The following is a 20,852-nucleotide window of genomic DNA, read 5'->3' on the forward strand; positions in this document are numbered from 1 at the left end:
ATGGCTCTTGGGTTAAGAACACTGACTGCTCTTGCAGAGGACCTGGGTTCAGCTCCCAGCACCCACATGGTGGCTAACAACCATCCTAACTCCACTACGAACAGACCCGACGCCCTCTTCTAACTTCCTCAGGCACTGTACAACACAGGTGCACTCACCGACATGCAGGCAAAACACTCTTATACATAAAATTTTTTTTAAAAAAGAACTCTATTAAGCAGAAACAAAACCAGATGACCCAGTAACTTTGAGTCAAGTACCAAAGAAAATATTAACGTATCCTTTACCAGTGACGTGATTGGGGGGGAATGGGACTAGGGATGGGGACAGGCATGGGATGGGACACCAGACGTTTAAGTGCTTTTAAACTGAATTTCACACCCCAGAAATGAGGGAACAGCTCCTGTCAAGGACTGTGATCACCTGCTGGCGATGAACGCTAGACACACTTGCACCAGTGAGTGGCAAAGTGAGTCTTTCTTCTGGATGAAACACTGCCCTTTGATTCATTCATGCACCCTACCACCAGCACTCGGGAGGCAGAGGCAGGTGGATCTGAGATCGAGGCCAGCCTGGTCTACATAGTGAGTTCCAGACCAGCTGGGGCTACAGAGAGACCCTGTCTCAAAACAAAAAATAAAAAACAAAAAACCCTATATGGGACATTTTATGAAAAATTATAGAACTTTTGGTGTGTATTGTGCTGTGTGGTACATAGAACAATAGTAAACCAAGTAGATACTCTTTTATTCCTTTATGAGCATACAGCACTGAGTTCTCAGAACTTCTGATCTTATCCCAACCAGTTACACAAGTACTGGGAACCAAACATCTGTTTATTTGTTAATGCAGCTGAGCGAATGATCATTAGGCTTTAGTGGCTGTAAAATATACACATACATTGTAGTTCAGGCCAAACAATGAATTTTCTTTTGGGGTTAGTTGTAATGATCAATCTTGTATTTGAAAAATAAAACACGTAATTCATACAAAAAAAAAAATAAGAAACTGGTATTTGGGGGGCTGGAGAGTTGGCTCAGCGGTTAAGGGCACTGGTTGCTCTTGCCGAGGACCTGGGTTCAGTTTCCAGCACCCACAAGGCAGCTAACGACCACTTTTAACTCCAGTTCCAGGGGATCTGATGCCTTCTTTTGACCTCCAAAGGCACTGCATGACACAGGTGCATTCACATACATACAGGCAATACACTCAAACACAAAAAATTTTTAATAAAATATTTTTAAAAAAAAGAAATCAGTATTTCATAGAGAAGAAAAAGAAACTACAGAAAAGATAACAGTGAAGAAAATACAGAACAGGACATCTTTCAAGGACTGAAGACTCTTAACATCTTGGGCAGAGAAATCTGCTGGCTGTTTGAATACAAGTATGAAATGTGCTACAGATTATGAAGCTCATACAAAGTCATCCATTTTCATAAATAATCTAACTATGGTTTAGATAGCAGGTTACTTTATTTTGGTCAACTAATGCTAAAAAATGTGATGAATTTTCTAATAAGTTCTCTAAACTACATAGCAATGAAGATTATAATTAAGACAGAAATTATACTAAAACTAATTTCATTGCCAAAGCAACTGGTTTTAATAATGGGAGTTCATACTTTATTATGAGAAATATATAATTTCAACCTCTTAGGAATCCACTTCATTTCAAAAAATGAATAAACAGAACTTACCTTCATTACATTAAATAAAACCTCTTGTCCAAGGCTATCTTTTTCCTTAAAAAAATTGTGTTCAGGGTAAGTTCTAGCAATGTCCCTTCGGATCAACTTTTCACAAGGTGAAGTCATCTTCAGGAGTTCTGAATACTGATCCTTAATTGGCATATTTTGTGCACTGCATAAAAGTTGCCAAACTATTGCTCTAAAGTGGTGGGGTATCCCTTTTCGAACAAGCTCCTAAAAATTAAAAGTAAAATAACATTGTTAAATACATTATTTGTCTCATACCTTGCAAACCCAGAGTTCTGGAGAGGGGTGTATTAGAATGGAAGATTTTATCCAATTCATAATCCACAGAGGTTGTTTAATAATAAACTATGAAACTCTAATGTCTAATGAAACTAAGATTTTGTCCTTGGCTATGTGCTGTTCTGATCAGTGGGTGCTAAAAGGCCATGGATAAATTCTGTCATTTTACTGAGTGTGTGGCTTCTAAAGGTACCAAGGACCTGACAATCTGCAGAGCCATACATGATGCCACACACCCACTACATTATGTTACGTTACGTTACGTTATATTACATTACGTTGGGCTGTTGAAGGGGGAAAAAAGCTAAATACTGGATATCCAAGGATACAGGATAAGACAACATAATTTCTGAATTTACAAAATGAGAGAATTTAACTCATTTCTAAAATTAATTTTCAGCTATGTTTCAACTGTTAATTTTCAGGACCTCTATAACAACGCACAAACTAAAAGTTCTATGGAGCAAGATGAAGGAAGGCATATAAAAATTGACAATATAGCTCCAAAATGACTAGGATCCTTTTGTTTCTCCTAAGTCTCTATTAATCCATGGCTGGCACTCTCTGGGGTGAGAGAAAGAACTTCAACAAACAACACAAATACCTTCACTTGCTTTTCTTTCTTCTTGCGCACATCATCCCATTCATTCACAATTCTTCCCCAAAGAATCCAAGAATCTTCTTCAAGGTGGCTGAGGTTGCTGGAGGCTGATGAACTTGATACAAGAGAGGAGCCACTGTTTCTTCTTGACCCATTTACAGACTTTAAAGACTTACTATCTGTCTCTATCAATCTAAAACATAATTAGAAATTGGTCAAGGTACCATCTCAGTGATACTCGATGAGGTAGTGATGATATTTAAAAGCTTCATTACAATAATTAGTCATTATTTGAAGACAGTTTTAACAATATACATTTCAGAAATGTTTGTTTGGCTGATATCAAATTGTCACACTTTTTCATCTATGCATACCAGCTGCAGAAACTGAAATAGAAAATTATGTTATAATCCTTTTAGTAAAATTAGTCCTGTTATAATTTCTAAAAAATCAAATAAGGGGTCAGCTCAGAAGGTAAAGGTGTTTACTGCCAAACTTGACAACCTGAGTTTAATCCCCAGTACGCACATGGCAGAGGAAGAGAATCAATTCACTTGGATTGTCCCACACATGTAACCACATCTGTGAAAGAATACACATATGCACGCATGCACACATGCATGCACGCAAAAGCAAAATTTAAGGAAGCTTGGCACAGTAATATGCATCAACAGTCTCAGTTACCCAGGAGGCTGAGGCAGGAGGTTCACTTAAAGTCAAGAGTTTGAGATTAGCCTGGATAACACAAGTGGGATCCCTTCTCTCCAAAACAAATCAAAGACAAGTGAGATGGTTCAGTAGGTAAAGGCACTTGCCACCAAGTCTGATGACCTGAGTTCAATCCTTGGGATTCACCTGGTAGAAGGAGAGAACCAACTCCTACATATTGTCTTCTGATCTCTACATGTGCACACCCTAATAAATTTTTTAAATGTAAATTAATTAATTTTTTATTCAAATTAGGGAAAATATGGTATATGAGTATGTATGTGTTTGTGTGTATATGTGTTGATGTGTGTGTGGGTGTGTGAGTGAACTTCAGGGTAAAAAGAACATATGACTGGAATAGACTCAACAGATTCTATGGAATTACTTACTAGTCCCTATCATGTTTACAATATTATCAGACCTAAAAAGTAAAGATTAACAAACCTCTTCTTTTTTTTCATCTGTTTCACACTTTATAACTAATCTATCCAAACACTAACACTAAATTTATACATATATACTTATAATTCTATATTCTCTGGAGAAATAAAAAGACAGGGCAAAACTAGGTCCAGATTCCTGCTCAATAATAGGGTATAGTGGGGCTGGAGAGATGGCTCAGCGGTTAAGAGCACTGACTACTTTTGCAGAGGAGCCGAGTTTGATTCCCAGTACCCACATGGCAGCTACAAACCATCCTTAACTCCAGTTTCAGGGAAATCCAAAGCACTCTCTGACCTCCACAGCATTGCAGGACATAGGTGCACTCACATGCATGCAGGCAATACACTCATACACATAAAATAAAAATACTTTAACAATAATAATAATAATAATAATAATAATAATAATAGGGTATAGCTAAGTAGAAGCTTTTTCAACTTCCTACTCTCCATAATCCCTAGTCTGTCCACAATTCAGGCTAACTAATAGCTTTGATTTATCACTGGGCTTGCACTGTGGAACTGGGATATCCTCCCCCTCCCTTTCTTTATTTTATGTGTATGAGTGGGCTTCTTGCATGCCTGCAGAGACCAGAAGTGCTGTCAGATTTCCTGGAACTACAGATACAAACAGTTATGGACTTCCATGTGGGTGCTGAGAACAGAACCCAGCTCCTCTGCAAGAGCAGTAAGTGCTCTTAACCAATGAGCCATCTCTCCAGATCCTGAGATTTTTTACAATCCCTGTTAACTTTTGGGTTTGTAGCTCTGTTTTAGGCCTCCTAGATAAAAAAAAAAAAAAAAAAAAGATGATGAGTTAAGGAAACTTCAAAGATATAGTCCATGACTCGTTACAATATAAAGTCCCTTATTTCCTTCACAAATGCATAGGTTATCAAGATGTGGCTTTAAGCAGGGCATGCATGGTGATGCATGCCTTTAATCCCACCAGCAGAGGCAGGTGGATCTCTGTGGCCAGCCTGGTCTACGAAGCAAGTTCCAGGCCGGCTGGGGCTACAGGGAGACCCTGACTCAAAAAGACGAAAAAAAAAAAAAAAAAAAAAAAAAAAGAAGAAGAAGAAGAAAAGAAAATCTTTATACTATAAAAGAAAACTATAAATGGTTCAGACAGGAAGTCCCAAAATACATGTTTGTTTATTTAATGTCCCTTTCAGTAGCTCTTCAAAAGCAGTCACCTGCTTAGGGCACAGCAAATGCTCTCAATACTACTTCATGAAATATGAAACTGAGACAGGAAAAAAAAAGCATGAGTCAAATCCTATCTCGTGGATTACAGAACCACCTTCTGGAGGTCAGATCTATAACCTACATGTTTATATTCCTTACAGAATTTAGCCTAGCATTAAGTGTTCATTTAACCAAAATAAACATATAATCCCATAGGTTTTTAAAAAGCCCTGTAAGTTCAATATATGCCATATTGAAAACACCATAATAAAAACCAAACAAACAACTTCTATCCTTATTTATCAAAATTTTAATATATTTTCTTGGCAACAGTAATTAAGATAAAATTTGCCAAATACTGATAGAAAAATGGGGTGGGGACAGGGGAGAAGAGAAGGGAAGGGAAGAGAGGGGAGGGAAAGAGAGGGGAGGAACAATAAAGGCCAATCATGGTATTGGGAAACTGTAATCATGAATCACAGCACTCAGGTGTGCTGAGGCAGGTAGATGTTGAGTGTGAGGTCAGCCTAAGCTACATGGGAAGACCCCATGAAAGAGAAGAGGAAAGGAAGAAGACAAGCCATAGACTAAAGGAAAAACTCTCAGTTCATGTATCTGACATGAAGATTAGCATCTAGAATATATGAAAAACTCATAAAATTAGTAATTAAGAAGCCAGGCACATAGGCTTGGGAAATGGTTCAGTGAGTAAGAGCCTTGCTGCCCAAGCACAAGGACCCAAGTTTGAATCCTCAGCGCCCACATAAAAGCAAGTGTAGCCACCCATGTCTAAAACTCTGGCGCCATGGTGGACAGAGACAGGAGGACCACTGGGGCTTGCTGGCTAACAGTCTAGCTCCAGGTCCAATGAGAGACCCTGTCTCAAGAGAACAAGGCAGGGAGTGAGACAGCAGGACATCTGTCTTCCTCTGGCCTCTGCATGCACACATGCTGGCACACATCCACACACATCCACGTGACATGCACAATCACCACACACATGGATACACCAAATGTGGTGGTTTGAATGAAAATGTCCCCCATTGGCTCCAAGTATTTGGACATTTTGTACCCACTGGTGGCCCTGTTTTGAGAAGTCTTAGAAGGTATGGGTATCCTGGAGGAAGCACGTCACAGGGGGAGGGCTTAGAGAGTTTTTAAGCCTTGCCAGATCTCTAGTTGCTCTTTTGCTTCCTGTGCCTGCTTGGTGATGTGAGAGCTTAATTTCTGCTGCTCTTGCTCCAGCCACCTTCAGCCTCCATGCCTCCCCACCATTGACAAACTGTAATTCCCCTAGATCTGTAAGCTCAAATAAACTCTTGCTTCTATAAGTTGCTCTGGTGAGTGTTTCTATCACAGCAATCAAACACACACACACACACACACACACACACACACACACGAAGCTAATAACACTTTTATTTAAAACAAGAAATGATGTGTTCCAAAACAAGATAATCAAGTGATCAATAAGCACCTGAAAAAGATTCAACATTTTTAGATACCAAAGAAATGCAAGTTCAAATCTTACTAAGCAAATATTAACATAACCCTAACTCTACAGACTGACCATGTAAATATTAACTGGGGTGAAGTTATTGTAATTGCCATAAACCAGTATCAGAAGTATAAAATGGCAGGAGCTGGAGAGCTGGCTCAGAGGTTACTAGAACTGGCTGCTCTTGCAGAAGATTCAGGTTCTGTTCCCAACACCTATTTGCGGGCTAACAACCACTTGTAACTCCAGTTTTAGGGGATGTGATGTCCTCTTCTGGCCTCTAAGGGCATTGCATGCATGTGATACACTTCACACATGCAGGCAAAACACTCAAACACGTAAAATAAAAATAAATTTTTATAAATTAAAAAAGGATAAAATGGCATGCCCACTTTGAAGGACTAATATGACCTAGCAAGTGAAATGAAACATAGCCATCCCCCCACCTAAAAAAGACATGTAGTTGGACATCCAAAGCCTTTACTTGTAATAGCCCTAAACCATAACAACCCAAATATTCAAAAAAAAAAAAAAAAAAAAACGCTTGACGAAACTGTGGTGTACTCACTGCAGTATTGTTCAGTAATAAAAAGAATAAAAAGAAACAAACTGGCAAAAATATGCATCAACATGGATGAATTTTATATGCATTAGGTTGTACAAAAGAAGTCAGACACAAAAGATTATATTTAACATGATTCTATTTATATAAAGATGAAGAGCACAAGATAGAAGAAAATATGGGAGTAAATCTTCATGCCTGAGTTATGTAAAACTTTCTTTAACATGACTTTTTTTTTGTCAAAAAAGAGATAAAACTAGAACTCATCAAAATTTAAAGACATTTTGTACTTTACTAGCTACTGCCAAGAAAGAGGAAATACTACCCAGAGAAAGGGAGAAAATGTTTGTAAATCATAAGGGACTTAGAGTTTATCAATAGAGCCAGGCGTGGTAGCACATGCTTTAATCCGGGTACTCCTGAAGTAGAGGCAGGCCTGGTCTACACAGTGAGTTCTGCTCATAGCTCACAGTTTTCTATATCGCTTCTGCTCAGCCTGCTGCCCTCTTGTAGTGTACTCAATAAACTATTTTCAAAAAAAAAAAAAAAGATACACAATTGGCCAATAAGCACAGGAAAGATGCTCGACAGGATAATTACCAGGGAAACTGCATGACTGGACGACAGCTAGAATCAAAAGGACAAATAACAGCAAGTATTTATGAGCGTATGGAAACAACAGAATGCTCACACACCAAAGACAGCATATAAAATGCTACAATCACTCCAGGAAACAGCCTGACAGTCCCTCAAATGGTTAAACACCAACTACCACACAACTCAGCAATTCTACTCCCAGGTACATATCCAAGAGAAATGAATATTTATGTCCACACACAAAGAAAAATGAGTACAAAAATGTTCATAGCAGCATTATTCAAAATGGGGGTGAAGAGGGAAAAAACAGAAAACTGAAAAGTCCACTAACTGGCCAGGCATGATGACTCAAATCTATAACCCAAGCCCTTGAGAGGCTCTGTCAGGAGGACTGCCAGGAGTCTGAGGCCAGCCTGGATTACAGCGAGACACTGTCTTTAAAAAGCAGTTGTTTTAGGAAACTGAAATGCTAGAAAAGTACACAGGAATTTTCTAAATCTTAATAACCATATTATACACAGTATGAACGCCTGCTAAAATTCAACTGTACACTTAACAGCTGAGCATCTCTCTGTAAACTAGTCATTGATTTTATATTTGCAAAAATACTTTATATTTGCAAAAATACTGTTTAATGGCAATGAGATTATGAATTGAGAGTTTCCTTTAATTTTAATCCTTGCAAAACGTCTTTAAAAATCATGACTATTACAATGGAAGATCGTTTTTATATATTTTACAAAAAGGGGAAGATGTGAACACTGTATCTGCTTTCTTAAGTTTCTTGAACACTAATTTTTTTTAATTCTCTACGCCCCCCCAAATTTTTTTTATAATGAACAAGTCCCTCTGTCTGAGACTGAAATGTTTTGGAGAATATATGAGACTATCAAGTCTCTTCCCAGGGATGGTTTGTTCAAAGAGGACCCAAGGTAAGACTTGGTTCCTCACGATTATAAATGGGGCTTAAACATTCCTAACACCTAGTGATAGCTACATCATGACATCATAGCACACTCTATTATGAGTTTGTGATGATGGTGGCATTACAAAACAACCCTGCTGCACTGCCAATCCCGTCCAGTACATCATCCCTGATCAACTCTTGGCCCCACCCAGGCTGCCCAGAGACCCTGTCTGGTGTGTTGGCTGGCCGCAGCAGTCTGTCTGACGCGAGCCCCAGGCACAGGCAGGGGCGGAGGGATCCACAGAGGCTGAGGCTTCGAAGGAAGAAACCGCCCCTGCGGCAGCACAAAAAAGGACATCCACAGGGTGATGCACCAACCGATGCTACGGATGCTGCGACCACTGCAGTAGGCCCGGGAGCTGAGTGGGCTTCGGCCCTCAGAGTGTCTGCCAGGGCCAGGCCGGCGCTGCCCAACTCCTTCTCTTCTGTGGCTGATCCACAACCAGCAAGGCGGCCTCAGGCGCTTGGTTTCAGCCTCATCCAGCACCGGGACCGCCACCGTAGCCTCCCACCATGGCTCTGAAGAGAATCCACAAGGAACTCAACGACCTGGCACGGGATCCCCCCGCACAGTGTTCAGCAGGTCCTGTCAGAGAAGATATGTTCCACTGGCAGGCAACAATAATGGGGCCAAATGACAGTCCCTATCAGGGCGGAGCATTTTTCTTGACAATCGATTTCCCAACAGAGTACCCATTCAAACCACCAAAGGTTGAATTTACAACAAGAATTTATCATCCAAATGTTAACAGCAATGGGAGCATTTGTCTGGATATTCTACGGTCACAGTGGTCTCCAGCACTAACTATTTCAAAAGTACTTCTGTCCATCAGTTCTCTGTTGTGTGATCCCAATCCAGATGATCCTCTAGTACCTGAGATTGCTCAGATCTACAAAACAGATAGAGAAAAGTACAACAGAACAGCTCGGGAATGGACTCAGAAGTATGCGATGTGACTAAAGAAATTATCGGGTATCCTCTACAAATAAAAGATAGGGGAACTGTGAAAGAAAAAGTTCTTTTGATTCCCAATTGACTGTTTCATATGCGCCCGCCCATGCCACAGCCACCTAGTCTTTCCCTATGCACACTCTTTACCTGACACAGTAGTGCTGTGTGTTGTACCTACCGGGAACAGCAACCAGAAATACTGTACTTCTGTACCAACATTGTCCCCTAGCAGAGAAGCATTCTCCAGGCATCAACCTACATGTGAAACTAAAAGTAATCTTTATTGACATATCTGGATAACCACATGGTGTGAGGGGTGGTGAGTACACAGTGTGTGCTTGGATGGGGAAAAGCTCCACCAACCTGTAGGGGACTTTTTTAGGGAGAATCCATTTAAATTCAAACCGGTTATGAAAAGTAAAGTGAAGATCATGAATGTTTGTGTACTCATTTTATTCCAAAAGACTGCAACTTAAAGTTAACAATCACCCAGATTAAACTCTACTCACCTCCAGCATTCTAAAGTTTAACTGGTCAACAAAAATGGATTGGTGCTCCTAGTATACAAAGTGTGATTTACTTTGTTCCCAACTCTTTTATCTCTCTGACCCTTCTTCCTTCAACCTCGTTCTTTCCATATTCTTCAGTTTATACATGGTTTTTCAGTTAATACATTGCTAATAGCTCTTATTTTTCTCATAACTGTTTAATCCATTTGGATGTAAGGGTAAAAATTCAATTTGATGGAAAAACTTGTGTATAAAGACCCAATTGCTCCTCTAGAGCTTGTACATTCAAGAACAATCTGTGTAATAAACCAATTACTCCAGTCAATAGATATATTGTATGTGAATAGGCCATTTTTGCTTTAAGAACTTCTTTTTAGCTGAAGCTAGTAAATTTTCTATCAGCTCTGACATGCTTCCATTTATACTGGTTGCATTTCAAATCATGAAACAATTCCGGTTTACATAGTAAAAAGGTATCTTAAGAGTAATTTTATTGAACAAGATAGAGGCATAACCTTAAAGGCATTTTCATGGAATGTATGTGCAGCATTGTAAGAACATGACTTAAATAAGAAACTTGCTTTAATAAAGAAACTAAGCTGCATTTCACCAAAACCTTTAACACTCCTTGATATACAAGACATAAAAGTATTACTATGTGGTAAGTTAAGCCTCTGTGACTGTAATTTTAAGATCAGCTTTGACCAAATCCAGGAAACAGCACAATATTAGAATGTCTTCATAATTTCGTTGCGCTAACATTTACAGAACATTCATACAATTTTAAATTGTGTTTGTTGTATGTAGCTCTTTGGAGTCTTCACCTGACTCCAGTAAAACACCATTTGGAAACATGTAAACTGTGCTTGCTCGAAATACCATTCATGTGAACTAAGCAAATTACACATCCTTTCCTTTTCCTAATGTAACTGTAAACCAACCTAGCCTGAAGGCTACAGCTGATGTTCTCTAGGCATCAGTTTCTTTAAAATGCATCTTTAGGGGCTGGAGAGATGGCTCAGTGGTTAAGACAACTGGCCACTCTTGCAGAGGACTTGGGTTTGATTGCCAGCACCTCCATGCTGGCTAACAATCATTTTAACTCCAGTTCCAGGGGATCCAGTGTCCTCTTCTGACCTCTGAGGGCATTGTACAACATGGGTACACTTAAATATATGCAAGCAAAACATTCATACACTTAAATAAAATGTAAATAATAAAATGCATCTTTATACACTTGCACAAAAATTGAATAAATTCTACTGCTTTTAGCGTCGATGAATAAATAAGCAAAGCATACTGCCAGTGTATTAACTACACTAAATCCTTTATATTTTATTTCATTTTATGTGTATGAATGCATTGCCTGCATATATGTAAGTGCATCCAGTTCCAGGGGATCCAATGCCCTCTTCTGACCTCCATGGGCACTGCACGATACAGGTGCACTTACATACATGCAGGCAACATACTCATACAGATGAAATAAAATATCTTTTAAAAAATGATATGCAGATGTCCTAGTTTGTTTCTCCATTGCTGTGACAAAACACTCTGACCACTACCAACTTGGGAGGAAAGGGTTTATTCAGCTTACATCTCCTGGGTCACAGTTCATTAGGGAACCCAAGGTAGGAACTCAGGGTAAGAACCTGGAAGCAGGAGCTGGAGCACAGGCCATGGAGGATCACTGCTTACTGACTTGCTCCCCTGGCCCCTACTCAACCTGCTTTCTTATGTAACACAGGCCCACCTTCCCAGGGGTGATACCACCCACCGTGGGCTGGGCCTTCCCACATCACTCAACAATCAAGAAGATGTCCCATGGACATGGCCACAGGCCAGTCCAATGAAGGCAATTCCCCAGCTGAGGCTCCTTCAACCCAGGTGTGTCAAGTTGACACTAAAGCTATCCAGCACAGCAGACTATAAATGTAGATAGAGTCAGGTATTCTCAAGTCTAATTGGTAGATGTGGTACATAACTTAGAAGGCTCCAAAACAGATGGCGACCTAATTTCAACAGAATTGAGAAATTAAGACAGGGTGTAAGACATACTGCCTGAAAATCAACAATTTCCAGGCTTGAGCCTGGCAACTGGGAAATGGTAATGAAGCATTACTGAGAAGTCTGTGGCTACTGAGAAATTCATCCAAAACTTATTCACTTAGTTTCTTCCTCTGTCATCTGGTTCACCATTTTCCATGAATTTATTTTAAAAAGTTAAAGCTATCCACCTCAATTTCCATCCTATCAAAATTTCTTATGACTAATCAAAATCATTAAAGGAAAATGCTGTCCAGCATTAATATCACCTCCATAGGTCTCTGTGGCTGTTTCTTATCTGCCACTACTACAGTAATTCAGAGGACAAGATTTTTTCACTCTCCCAAACATCACAGAAGAGGTGGCAGAAAGATTACAAGAGCAGGAAGATGGAGAGGAGTGCTGTCAAATGCACCTCTGGACATGACATGGCAACAGCTGTGGTTACCTGTGCAAGGCTGAGCCTATCAATATTCCATCATGAATGGAGAGGGGCTCATGAGGCCTCACTCCTCCCTGAGAGGAGCCATTGGCAGTTAATAGCTACCAGAATAGGGGGGAGTCACTTTCCTAAGCAGTATAGGTTAGTTGTCTATGCTCCAGGATACACCCCCCAACCATGCTCGCCAAGAAACCCTAATTAAATTCAGTGGCATGCACGTGCGCATGTGTGCACACACAGACACACACACACGAACAACAACAACAACAAAAAACCATGGAAGTAGAAGAGGAACTTGTTGGAAAGAAGAAAGGGTTTAGCAGGAGTGAGATTGGAGAGGTAATAGGTAATGGGGGGTGTACATGATCAAACTGTTATTTACATATATGAAGTATAGAAGGAAAAGAAAAGGTTTTCTTATGGCTATTAATATTTATACTTTGAAGTACTTGGAGAATATTCTTGTAGATAACACCAACAGCAGTTGAAAACATAAGTCTAAAGTTCAGGGGAAAAAAAGGCAAAAACTACAGAAATTTGGCAGTTATTTGTGAACAGCTTACATTTACACTTTGAATATCCTATGTGATTCGGCATACTTTTCCTGTGAATATCAGAGCAAAATAAAAGAGCAACTGGCCAACATAAGCTCAATTATAAAGAGCTAAGGAAGAAAAATGCTGTATGAGAAAACCAAATGGAAAGCTAAACACACTGTCACTTGGAAGCACAGCACCTTCTTATAAACGGAACAACTTTTCAAACATGAGGCTCCAACACCTCTAATGTTATTCCAAGACAGCATGTGTACATGCTGGGAAAAAGTAATTTGTCACTAATTGGCTGGCATCAGTAAAATCAGACTCACTGCAATTCTTACAGGCTGCTACAACAAAGTAACTTTATGTTAGGCAATTTATAAACAGATATTTATTGTTCACAGTACTAGAACCTGGGAAGTCCAAGATCAAGGCACTAAAATTCCGTGTCTGGTGAGGGCCGTTTCTCACTAAGAGTGCCTTCTATTAAGAGGTCCACATATGAGAGAAGCTATCAAAGGGCTCCCTAAAGCCTCTTTATAAAGGCATTAATCTCATCCGTGAGAATAGAGCTTTCCAAAGGCTCGATCTCTTAATAACATATTCAGGGTTAGGGTTCAACACCTGAATTTTGTAGGGTCACAAACATTTAGACTACAGAAAAGTACATGTCTGATCCAGAGAGGGGTCACATGCTTTCCTGTCAACAAAACATACAAATTCCTATCTCTGAGCAACAGAAAAAAACAAGGGGAGAATTAAGAGAAAACACGAGTTTAGCATAAAAAGCAACTCAACACAAAAGGCAGATGTCTAAATGACAGATCTCTCCAGTTCTGAAAAGTGATCTCTTACTTTGCTTTGTCTCTTTACAGAAGAAAAGTAAATATATTACAAAATTCTGATCACAGGGCTGGAAAGATGGCTCAGTGGTTAAAAGCTGCTCTTGCAAAGGACCCAGGTTCGGTTCCCAGCATCCACATGGTATCTGACAGTCATCCATAAAGGGATCTGATGCCTTCTTCTGACCTCCATGGGCACTGTATGCCATGGATGCACTTACATATGTGCAGGCAATACAGTCATACACATGAAATAAAAGTAATTAAAATATTTTTTTTAATTCTGATCAGAAACCAATAGTTTCAAGATTCCTTTATACAGGCAAGTTGATCAAAAATTAAAAACAACCCTCAGACATTATGGCTGATGTCTATAATCCTAGTACATGGAAGGCTGAAACAGAACTGCCATGAGTTTGAGGCCAGCCTGGGGTACATAGTAAGTTTCATGACAGTCTGAGATGTAGTGGGAGACTCTAAAAAAAAAAAATCCTGCCTCCCATGAAAAACAAAAATCCTCAATGAAAACAAAAATAGTTCAAATGAAGAGCTAAAGCTTTCCTTTAACTAAAAATAAATGTAATTTTAACACGGACTAAAATACCTATTTTTCTTGTAAGCTTTCCACTTCCTTACTATTGCTGGGCATTTGTAGAGTATTCTTAGGGAAACTGAGATAATGTTGTATTGGTAAAGTTATATTTGATGAACATTAGACCATTTAGACCAGAATGTCCTATAACAGAAATATAATGCAAACCACTTATGTAATTTTAAATGTTCCCAGGCAGCAGCCACATTTGAAAATTTTTAAAGTGACTGACTTTTATAATTACTTTTTGCATTTGGGTTATTTGGGTTCCTTTGTTTCTTAGTTTTGAGATAGGGTCTCACTATATAGCCCAGGCTAGTCTGGAACTTGTGGTGATCCTTCTGCCTCAGGCTTCCAAGTGCTAGGATTACAAGCATGATTATTTTATTCTGTTCTTTAAAATCTGGCGCATTACTTTTATAGCGAATCTAAGTCAGATTAGCCACATTTCAGGTGCCCAACTGCCAAGTGGGAAACATGACCAAAAGACTAGACAGTACAGAAGATCTAAATGTGGGTAAGAGGACATTTAAACTAAAATATCAAAGATTCATAGTTATCATATTTTAAAAATATAAAACATTCACTTTAATATAAAAAACATTTTCTATTTCTTCATTCTAATTCTTTCCCCATGAAATATGTGCTAAAAAATAGTTTTATTACAAATTAAGTAAAAAGAAACAAACGTTTGCTATGCCAAAAATTTAAACAACACAAATAATGAGCAGTTCAAAATTTAAAATAGGAACACTTTCCTTCTAAATTAAAATGCACTATCACGCTTGAAACTTACCTCCTTAAATTCATCTCTGCCAATGCCTTTGTATTTTTAATATGAAGAAAACCATTTTAATATATAAACAACAAAAAAAAGCTGTCCTATTTCAACTTTGGATCCATCAATTATTAACTTTCTTCAAACAGATCTTTGATACTGCATTGAACTATTTCTTCACAGTTTTCTGGGGTTGCTACATACACTCACCTTTTTTGGGGGGAGGGGGGGGTTGATACAGGGCCTGTAGCCCCGGCTGCCCTGGAACTTACTATGTAGATCAGCTAGTCTGGAGCTCACAGAGATCCACCTGCCTCTGCCTCCCCAGTGCTGGGACTAAAGGCATACACAACACCCAGCTTTTTTCTTCTCTTTTTTTATTTTTACATACACTTATTTTTAAAAAGTAATAGCTGCAATAAAACCATGTGAAGGAAACTAATTTGATATTTTCATGTTCTTTACATTACAATTTTCTAGAACATTAACACTATTTTAATATTTCCTAAATCAAGCATTAAATAATTCAGCCAGAGTAATATCTTCATATGGGGAGGAAACCATAAATGCTAAATCAGAGTGTCTGATTATAAGTGTATGATGTTATAATTAGTAATCTTGTCAAGGGTTTTACTTTAGACATATAAACATCATTACAAACCAAAGAAGTTATTAGAGAATTTTTTTTTGAGACAGGGTCTCCCTGTATCCCTGTATCCCAAGCTGACCTGGCACTCATTATGTAGTCCAGGCTGGCCTTGAACTCACAAAGATGCGCCTACCTCTGCCTCCCAAGTGCTGGGATTAAAGGCATGTGCCACCACGCCTGGCTATCAGATAATTTTTAAATTATTATTCTTACATGATAGGGTGGCAGGGCAACACAGAATTAAAAAAACTAGACCTTAGTGTATGACATTTTATTTTACTTTGTTTACATGTTAAACATGTCTGTCTTCTAATACTGGTCTCTTAAAGGCACAAGATGTTACCACATTAACCCCTATCTACACATAAATCGTGACTATGAATTTCAAGTTTTTAATAGTTTTATGGAAGGGAATTATGCAGATGTTCATATTTATTTCATTTTAATCGAAATTTCACAGATAAATACATATCTCAAAACTTATCAAATTGTACATTTAAGTATGTGCCATTTATTATGTCAGTTATACATCAAAAAGTTGTTAAAAATTATCTTTGTTGCCCTTAAAGCTGGTAGCATTATATACCTTGGCTGGGCACAAAAGGCTGGTCTTGTCTATATTCTTTTGTGGATAATGGTTCAAAGAGCTTCTAATAACAACACAGTGAACAGGAACGAAGGATTCAGAATATAGATTCTCAGCAGAGGAAACAACTACTCTTATTTTCTACTGATAATGAGAAAGAGATATATCCTATCTTCTATGGATAACATTTATGAAATGATATCTCACTCTGAAGCATGACAAGATACTCGTATTGAACTGGATTATTTTATACTTTAACCCAAAGGGCTAACTTTAGAAAATTTATAATTAAAATTTAGAAAATTTTAAAATACAAAAAGGTTGGATTGGGCATAAAACTCAATAGTAGAGTGTCTGCCAAGCATATGCAAGGCCTGAGTGGCTCTATCCCCAGCACTGAAAACTAAATAAATAAAATAAAACATGGTATTTTATTTGCTTTAAAATTTCATAAACTGCAAGAAAGATTTAAGAAATGTGTTATATTAAGAAAATGAATCTAAAACTATCTAAGTGAGAAGAAAAAAATTAGTCAAAAACCAACTTCTACAAGAAAACACTTGAATATGTCTGTTAAGTAATTTTGATAAACAAGGAGCAAAAATTCAGAAATAAAACATTCTTTTCTTTTTTGTCTTTTTGAAGCAGGGTCTCCCTGTAGCCCCAGCTGTCCTGGAACTCACTATGTAGACCAGGCTGGCCTTGAACTCACAGAGATCCACCTGCCTCTGCCTCCCAATTGCTGGGACTACAGGCATGCGCCACCATGTGCAGCTCTAAACATTCTTAATATGAGTAAATATTTAAATGTTGACTTTAGTTTGATTTGTATGATAACTGAAACTCTGAGACATGCCAAGGAATTTCACTCACCTATTTTGTTCTTCCAGCTTAGCCAGGAGTTCTAAGTCGTCTGGACTCAACTGTGATGGGGAAGATGGTGAAAGTGCTGGTGTTGACAGTGTGGTAGACGAGGATGTAGTGTGTAATGAAGCAGATGGACTTGCCACCTGACTGGCCATCTGACTGACTGTATGCGATACTGTGTTCTTTACCCATGAGAGAGTAGAACTCAGCTTTCCTGCAACCTTGTCTGTCGCCACCTAAGGATAAGAACAAAAACTGTATGTTTTAGTTTTGTTTTTGGTTTTTTTGTAAGAAAAATATTTTATTCACCATATATACACACAACCACAAACACATTTACATATCTTCTTAAAATTGTTATTTTTATTTTATATGAATGAGTATGTATTGCCTGCATGTGTGTAAATGCACCCATGTCATGCAATGCCCTCGAGGTCAGAAGAAGGTGTCACATCCCCTGGAACTGGAGCTACAGATGGTTGTTACCTACTATGTGGGTCCTGGGAATAGAACACGGGTCCTCTGCAAGAACAGTCAGTGCTCTTACCCGCTGTGCCATCTTTCCAACCCCACGTTTACATATCTTATTCTTAAATTTTTCACACAGTTCTTTTTCTTATTTGCTTGTTTGAAACATGGTTGTGCTATGGAATCCAGATTGGCCTTAAATTCTTAGTCCCCCTACCTAAGTATCCCAAATGCTGAGATTGCATGTCTGTGCCATAACACTCAGCTTATTTTGCTTTTTATATTGATTTTAAAAAGTTGCTAAACTTTAGGTAACTGACTATCAAAGACCATTGCTGAATTTATTTATTTTTATTTTTATTTTTGTTGTTTCACTTTTGATTTTTTTTAATTTAATAACCACATGATTAGAAGAAGCATTTCATTACAGCTTTAACATATTCAGTAACACATTCCATAGAAAGGATACATCTCTTTATAAGGTGGCTGTAAAATTATAGATTCACAGTTGAATTAATACAGTCATACAATATTGAACTCAGTAACCCTGTAAGACATAAAACTGAATGAGTTTTGACCGTTTAAAGATCTCCATTTCATTTTGAGATATGCTGTTTCCTACATTTTTAATGCTACTAACACTTATATGTTTCCAGATGTGTCTTTAATCTCTATGTACCTAATTATTACCAGTCACAGTCGGTTATACTCGGATCCTTAGTACCTGACTATGGATATAAAGTTATCAGATAGATTTCACTGGTAATGTTTATCACCTCTACTATTTAACATGAAATAAATTTGTATGCTTCCTCCTCAAATATAAGACTTTTTAATTTGTTGATTTTTCTGTGTATATATCATACAGAACATCCCACACAAACATATTCATCTATATACCCACTTCCCAAATGGCACCCACCCATAGTCTTTGTTTTAGGAAGATCAGCTGTTCCTCATCTAGCAGCAATCGGTTGTCAACATTCTTTTAGATAAGATTGGGGTCTGCTGTTCAATTTCTCAGTTCTATGCTGGGTTACTACCTGGGAGTCCCTTTGGTCACCCTGGCCAACAACTCCAAAGAAGGTATCTCCTATCTGGCACTATTTCTTGTTATGTAGCCTTTAGCTATACACATGGACTCTTAAAAATTTATATTGGCCCCTTTAATCTTTGCTAATACTTTCCTTTTGTGTGTTTAAGGCCATACAGTTGGCCCAGATAAACCGATGAGTAATGTTTATCACCTCTTCTAATTAATATGACGTAAATTTTCATGCTTCCTGCTAAAATATAAGAGATTTTTTTTAATTTGTGGATTTTTTGTGTGTATATGTGTATATCACACAACATCCCAAACCATCTTATTCAACTACAAACCCACTTCCCAGATGGCACCCTCACATAGCCTCCCCCACCCCCCATAGAGCCCTTATACTCTGATATCCCTGCTACTGTCCGCTGTGTTATCAGCACCCCCAGCTATTCCCCACTACTTGTCCATCTGATGAATCTAGTCAGCCTATCTAGAGGTCTTTGTTTTAGGAAGGTCAGCTGTTCTTCATCTAGCAGCAAACAGTTGTCAATACTCCTTTAGGTAAGACTGGGGTCTGCTGTTCATTTTCCCAGTTCTATGCTGGGTTACTATCTGGGAGTCCCTTTGGCCACCATGGCCAACAACTCAGAAGGTATCTCCTATCTGGCATTGTTACTTGTTATGTAGCCTTTAGCTATACATGTGGACACTTAAAAAATTAATCCCAGCACCCAGGAGGCAGAGGCAGGCAGATCTCTGAGTTCAAGACCAGCCTGGTCTACACAGTGAGTTCCAGGACAGCAGGAGCTACAGGCCCTGTGTCAAAAGGGCCAAAAAAAAAAAATTTATATTGGCCCTTTAATCTTTGGTTATACTTTCCTTTTGGGTGTTTAAGGCCATACAGTTGGCCCAAATAAATTTATTTTTATTCTTAAGGTCGTTTGAGGATCTGTTCCTCAGGGGTCACATGGGCTTGGGAGGAGCACCTGGCTCCTTTCTTTTACCAGTTCCACCTGCATGAAGATAAGTCAAAGGTCCTGCTTGACCATGGCTACCTTCTCTTGGAAGCATGGAGGAAATGATTCCTCTGTGTTAACCCTCCTCTTTGCAGACTGGACACTGGTTAAAATCCATCTGGTGGGGGTCTCCTCGGCCTCCTTGATAAAGAGGACAGGTGACCCACCACAATCACAGGACATTTTGAGAGATGCTCATAGTCCCTTGGAACTAGTCAACCTAGGAGGGCAAGGAGGGAAAAAATGTCCTTTATGTCCCTCTAACCAAATTATTATAGGCCTCAAAGTATGTCTGTTAAACATCCAAGAAGGTTAGTTCCACCAGTCTGCTACTTTTAATAACTGTGTGTCATGTAGATATATCTTGGGCAAAGACCAATTGTTCTCAGATAAACCTTTCCTAGACACATATTTCTTGATCTGGTATGCATAATTTCTCAGTAGGTTGTTCGAATAATATAGTTCCCTCTGGTTTTTAAAACTAGCTAGGTATTATTTATCTCTCACATTGTCTCACCCCTCCATTATGGTTTCCCTCTTAAGGTGCCCCCATTTGTCCCCTTTCACCCTTAATAATACCCTTCTCCTACAGTCCTACCTCTCTTGAGCTCCTTTCCCTTTATCCCCTAGGTTCCTTGTATACCCTTCCCTCCCCCCTCCCTTAAACCAACCCAATTTTTATCCATATATCCCTTATTTAAGCCTGTTTCCTACTGTTCTTCTCTTTCAGGTTCTTTCTTTTCCTTTATCTCCCTGGCTCTTTTCCATAATCCTGGTTCATGTAGTTATGCCTGGATATATACTCACATATCAGGGTTTGGTTCTAGGATCCACATATGAGAGAGAATATATGTCGATTGTTTTGCTGAGTCTGTGTTACTTCACTTAATATAACAGTTTCCAGTTCCATCCATTTACCTGCAAATTTCATGATTTCATCTTTCTTTACTGCTGAGTAAAACTCCATCGT

The 20,852-nt window shown here is 38.7% G+C and overlaps 2 protein-coding genes across 7 annotated transcripts in view; one reads left to right on the forward strand and one right to left on the reverse strand.

The window, feature by feature from the left end:
- The window catches only part of Evi5 (ecotropic viral integration site 5), a 223,570-nt gene that overhangs the window by 143,670 nt on the left and 59,048 nt on the right, over positions 1–20,852 (reverse strand). For 5 of the 6 annotated variants that reach the window (XM_008826836.3, XM_029560498.1, XM_008826834.3 and 2 more), the window contains exons 2-4: positions 17,369–17,598; positions 2,601–2,790; positions 1,700–1,924 (exon numbers count right to left, since the gene is read on the reverse strand). In XM_008826836.3, coding sequence (XP_008825058.1) covers positions 1,700–1,924; positions 2,601–2,790; positions 17,369–17,517 — 564 coding nt within the window. In that variant the 5' untranslated portion in view covers positions 17,518–17,598. Of the gene's footprint in view, positions 1–1,699; positions 1,925–2,600; positions 2,791–15,278; positions 15,327–17,368; positions 17,599–20,852 lie in introns of those variants that run through there. The other variant, XM_029560499.1, reaches the window with a different exon arrangement.
- Positions 7,054–9,859, forward strand: LOC103728838 (ubiquitin-conjugating enzyme E2 D2B). The gene has a single exon (XM_029560500.1). It carries the CDS (start codon positions 9,074–9,076, stop codon positions 9,515–9,517), a length of 444 nt encoding a protein of 147 aa, XP_029416360.1. The 5' UTR covers positions 7,054–9,073; the 3' UTR covers positions 9,518–9,859.

The sequence above is a fragment of the Nannospalax galili genome, unplaced genomic scaffold (genome assembly GCF_000622305.1).
Source record: "Nannospalax galili isolate Female #2095 unplaced genomic scaffold, S.galili_v1.0 scaffold451, whole genome shotgun sequence".
In the NCBI taxonomy this organism is placed as follows: domain Eukaryota; kingdom Metazoa; phylum Chordata; class Mammalia; order Rodentia; family Spalacidae; genus Nannospalax; species Nannospalax galili.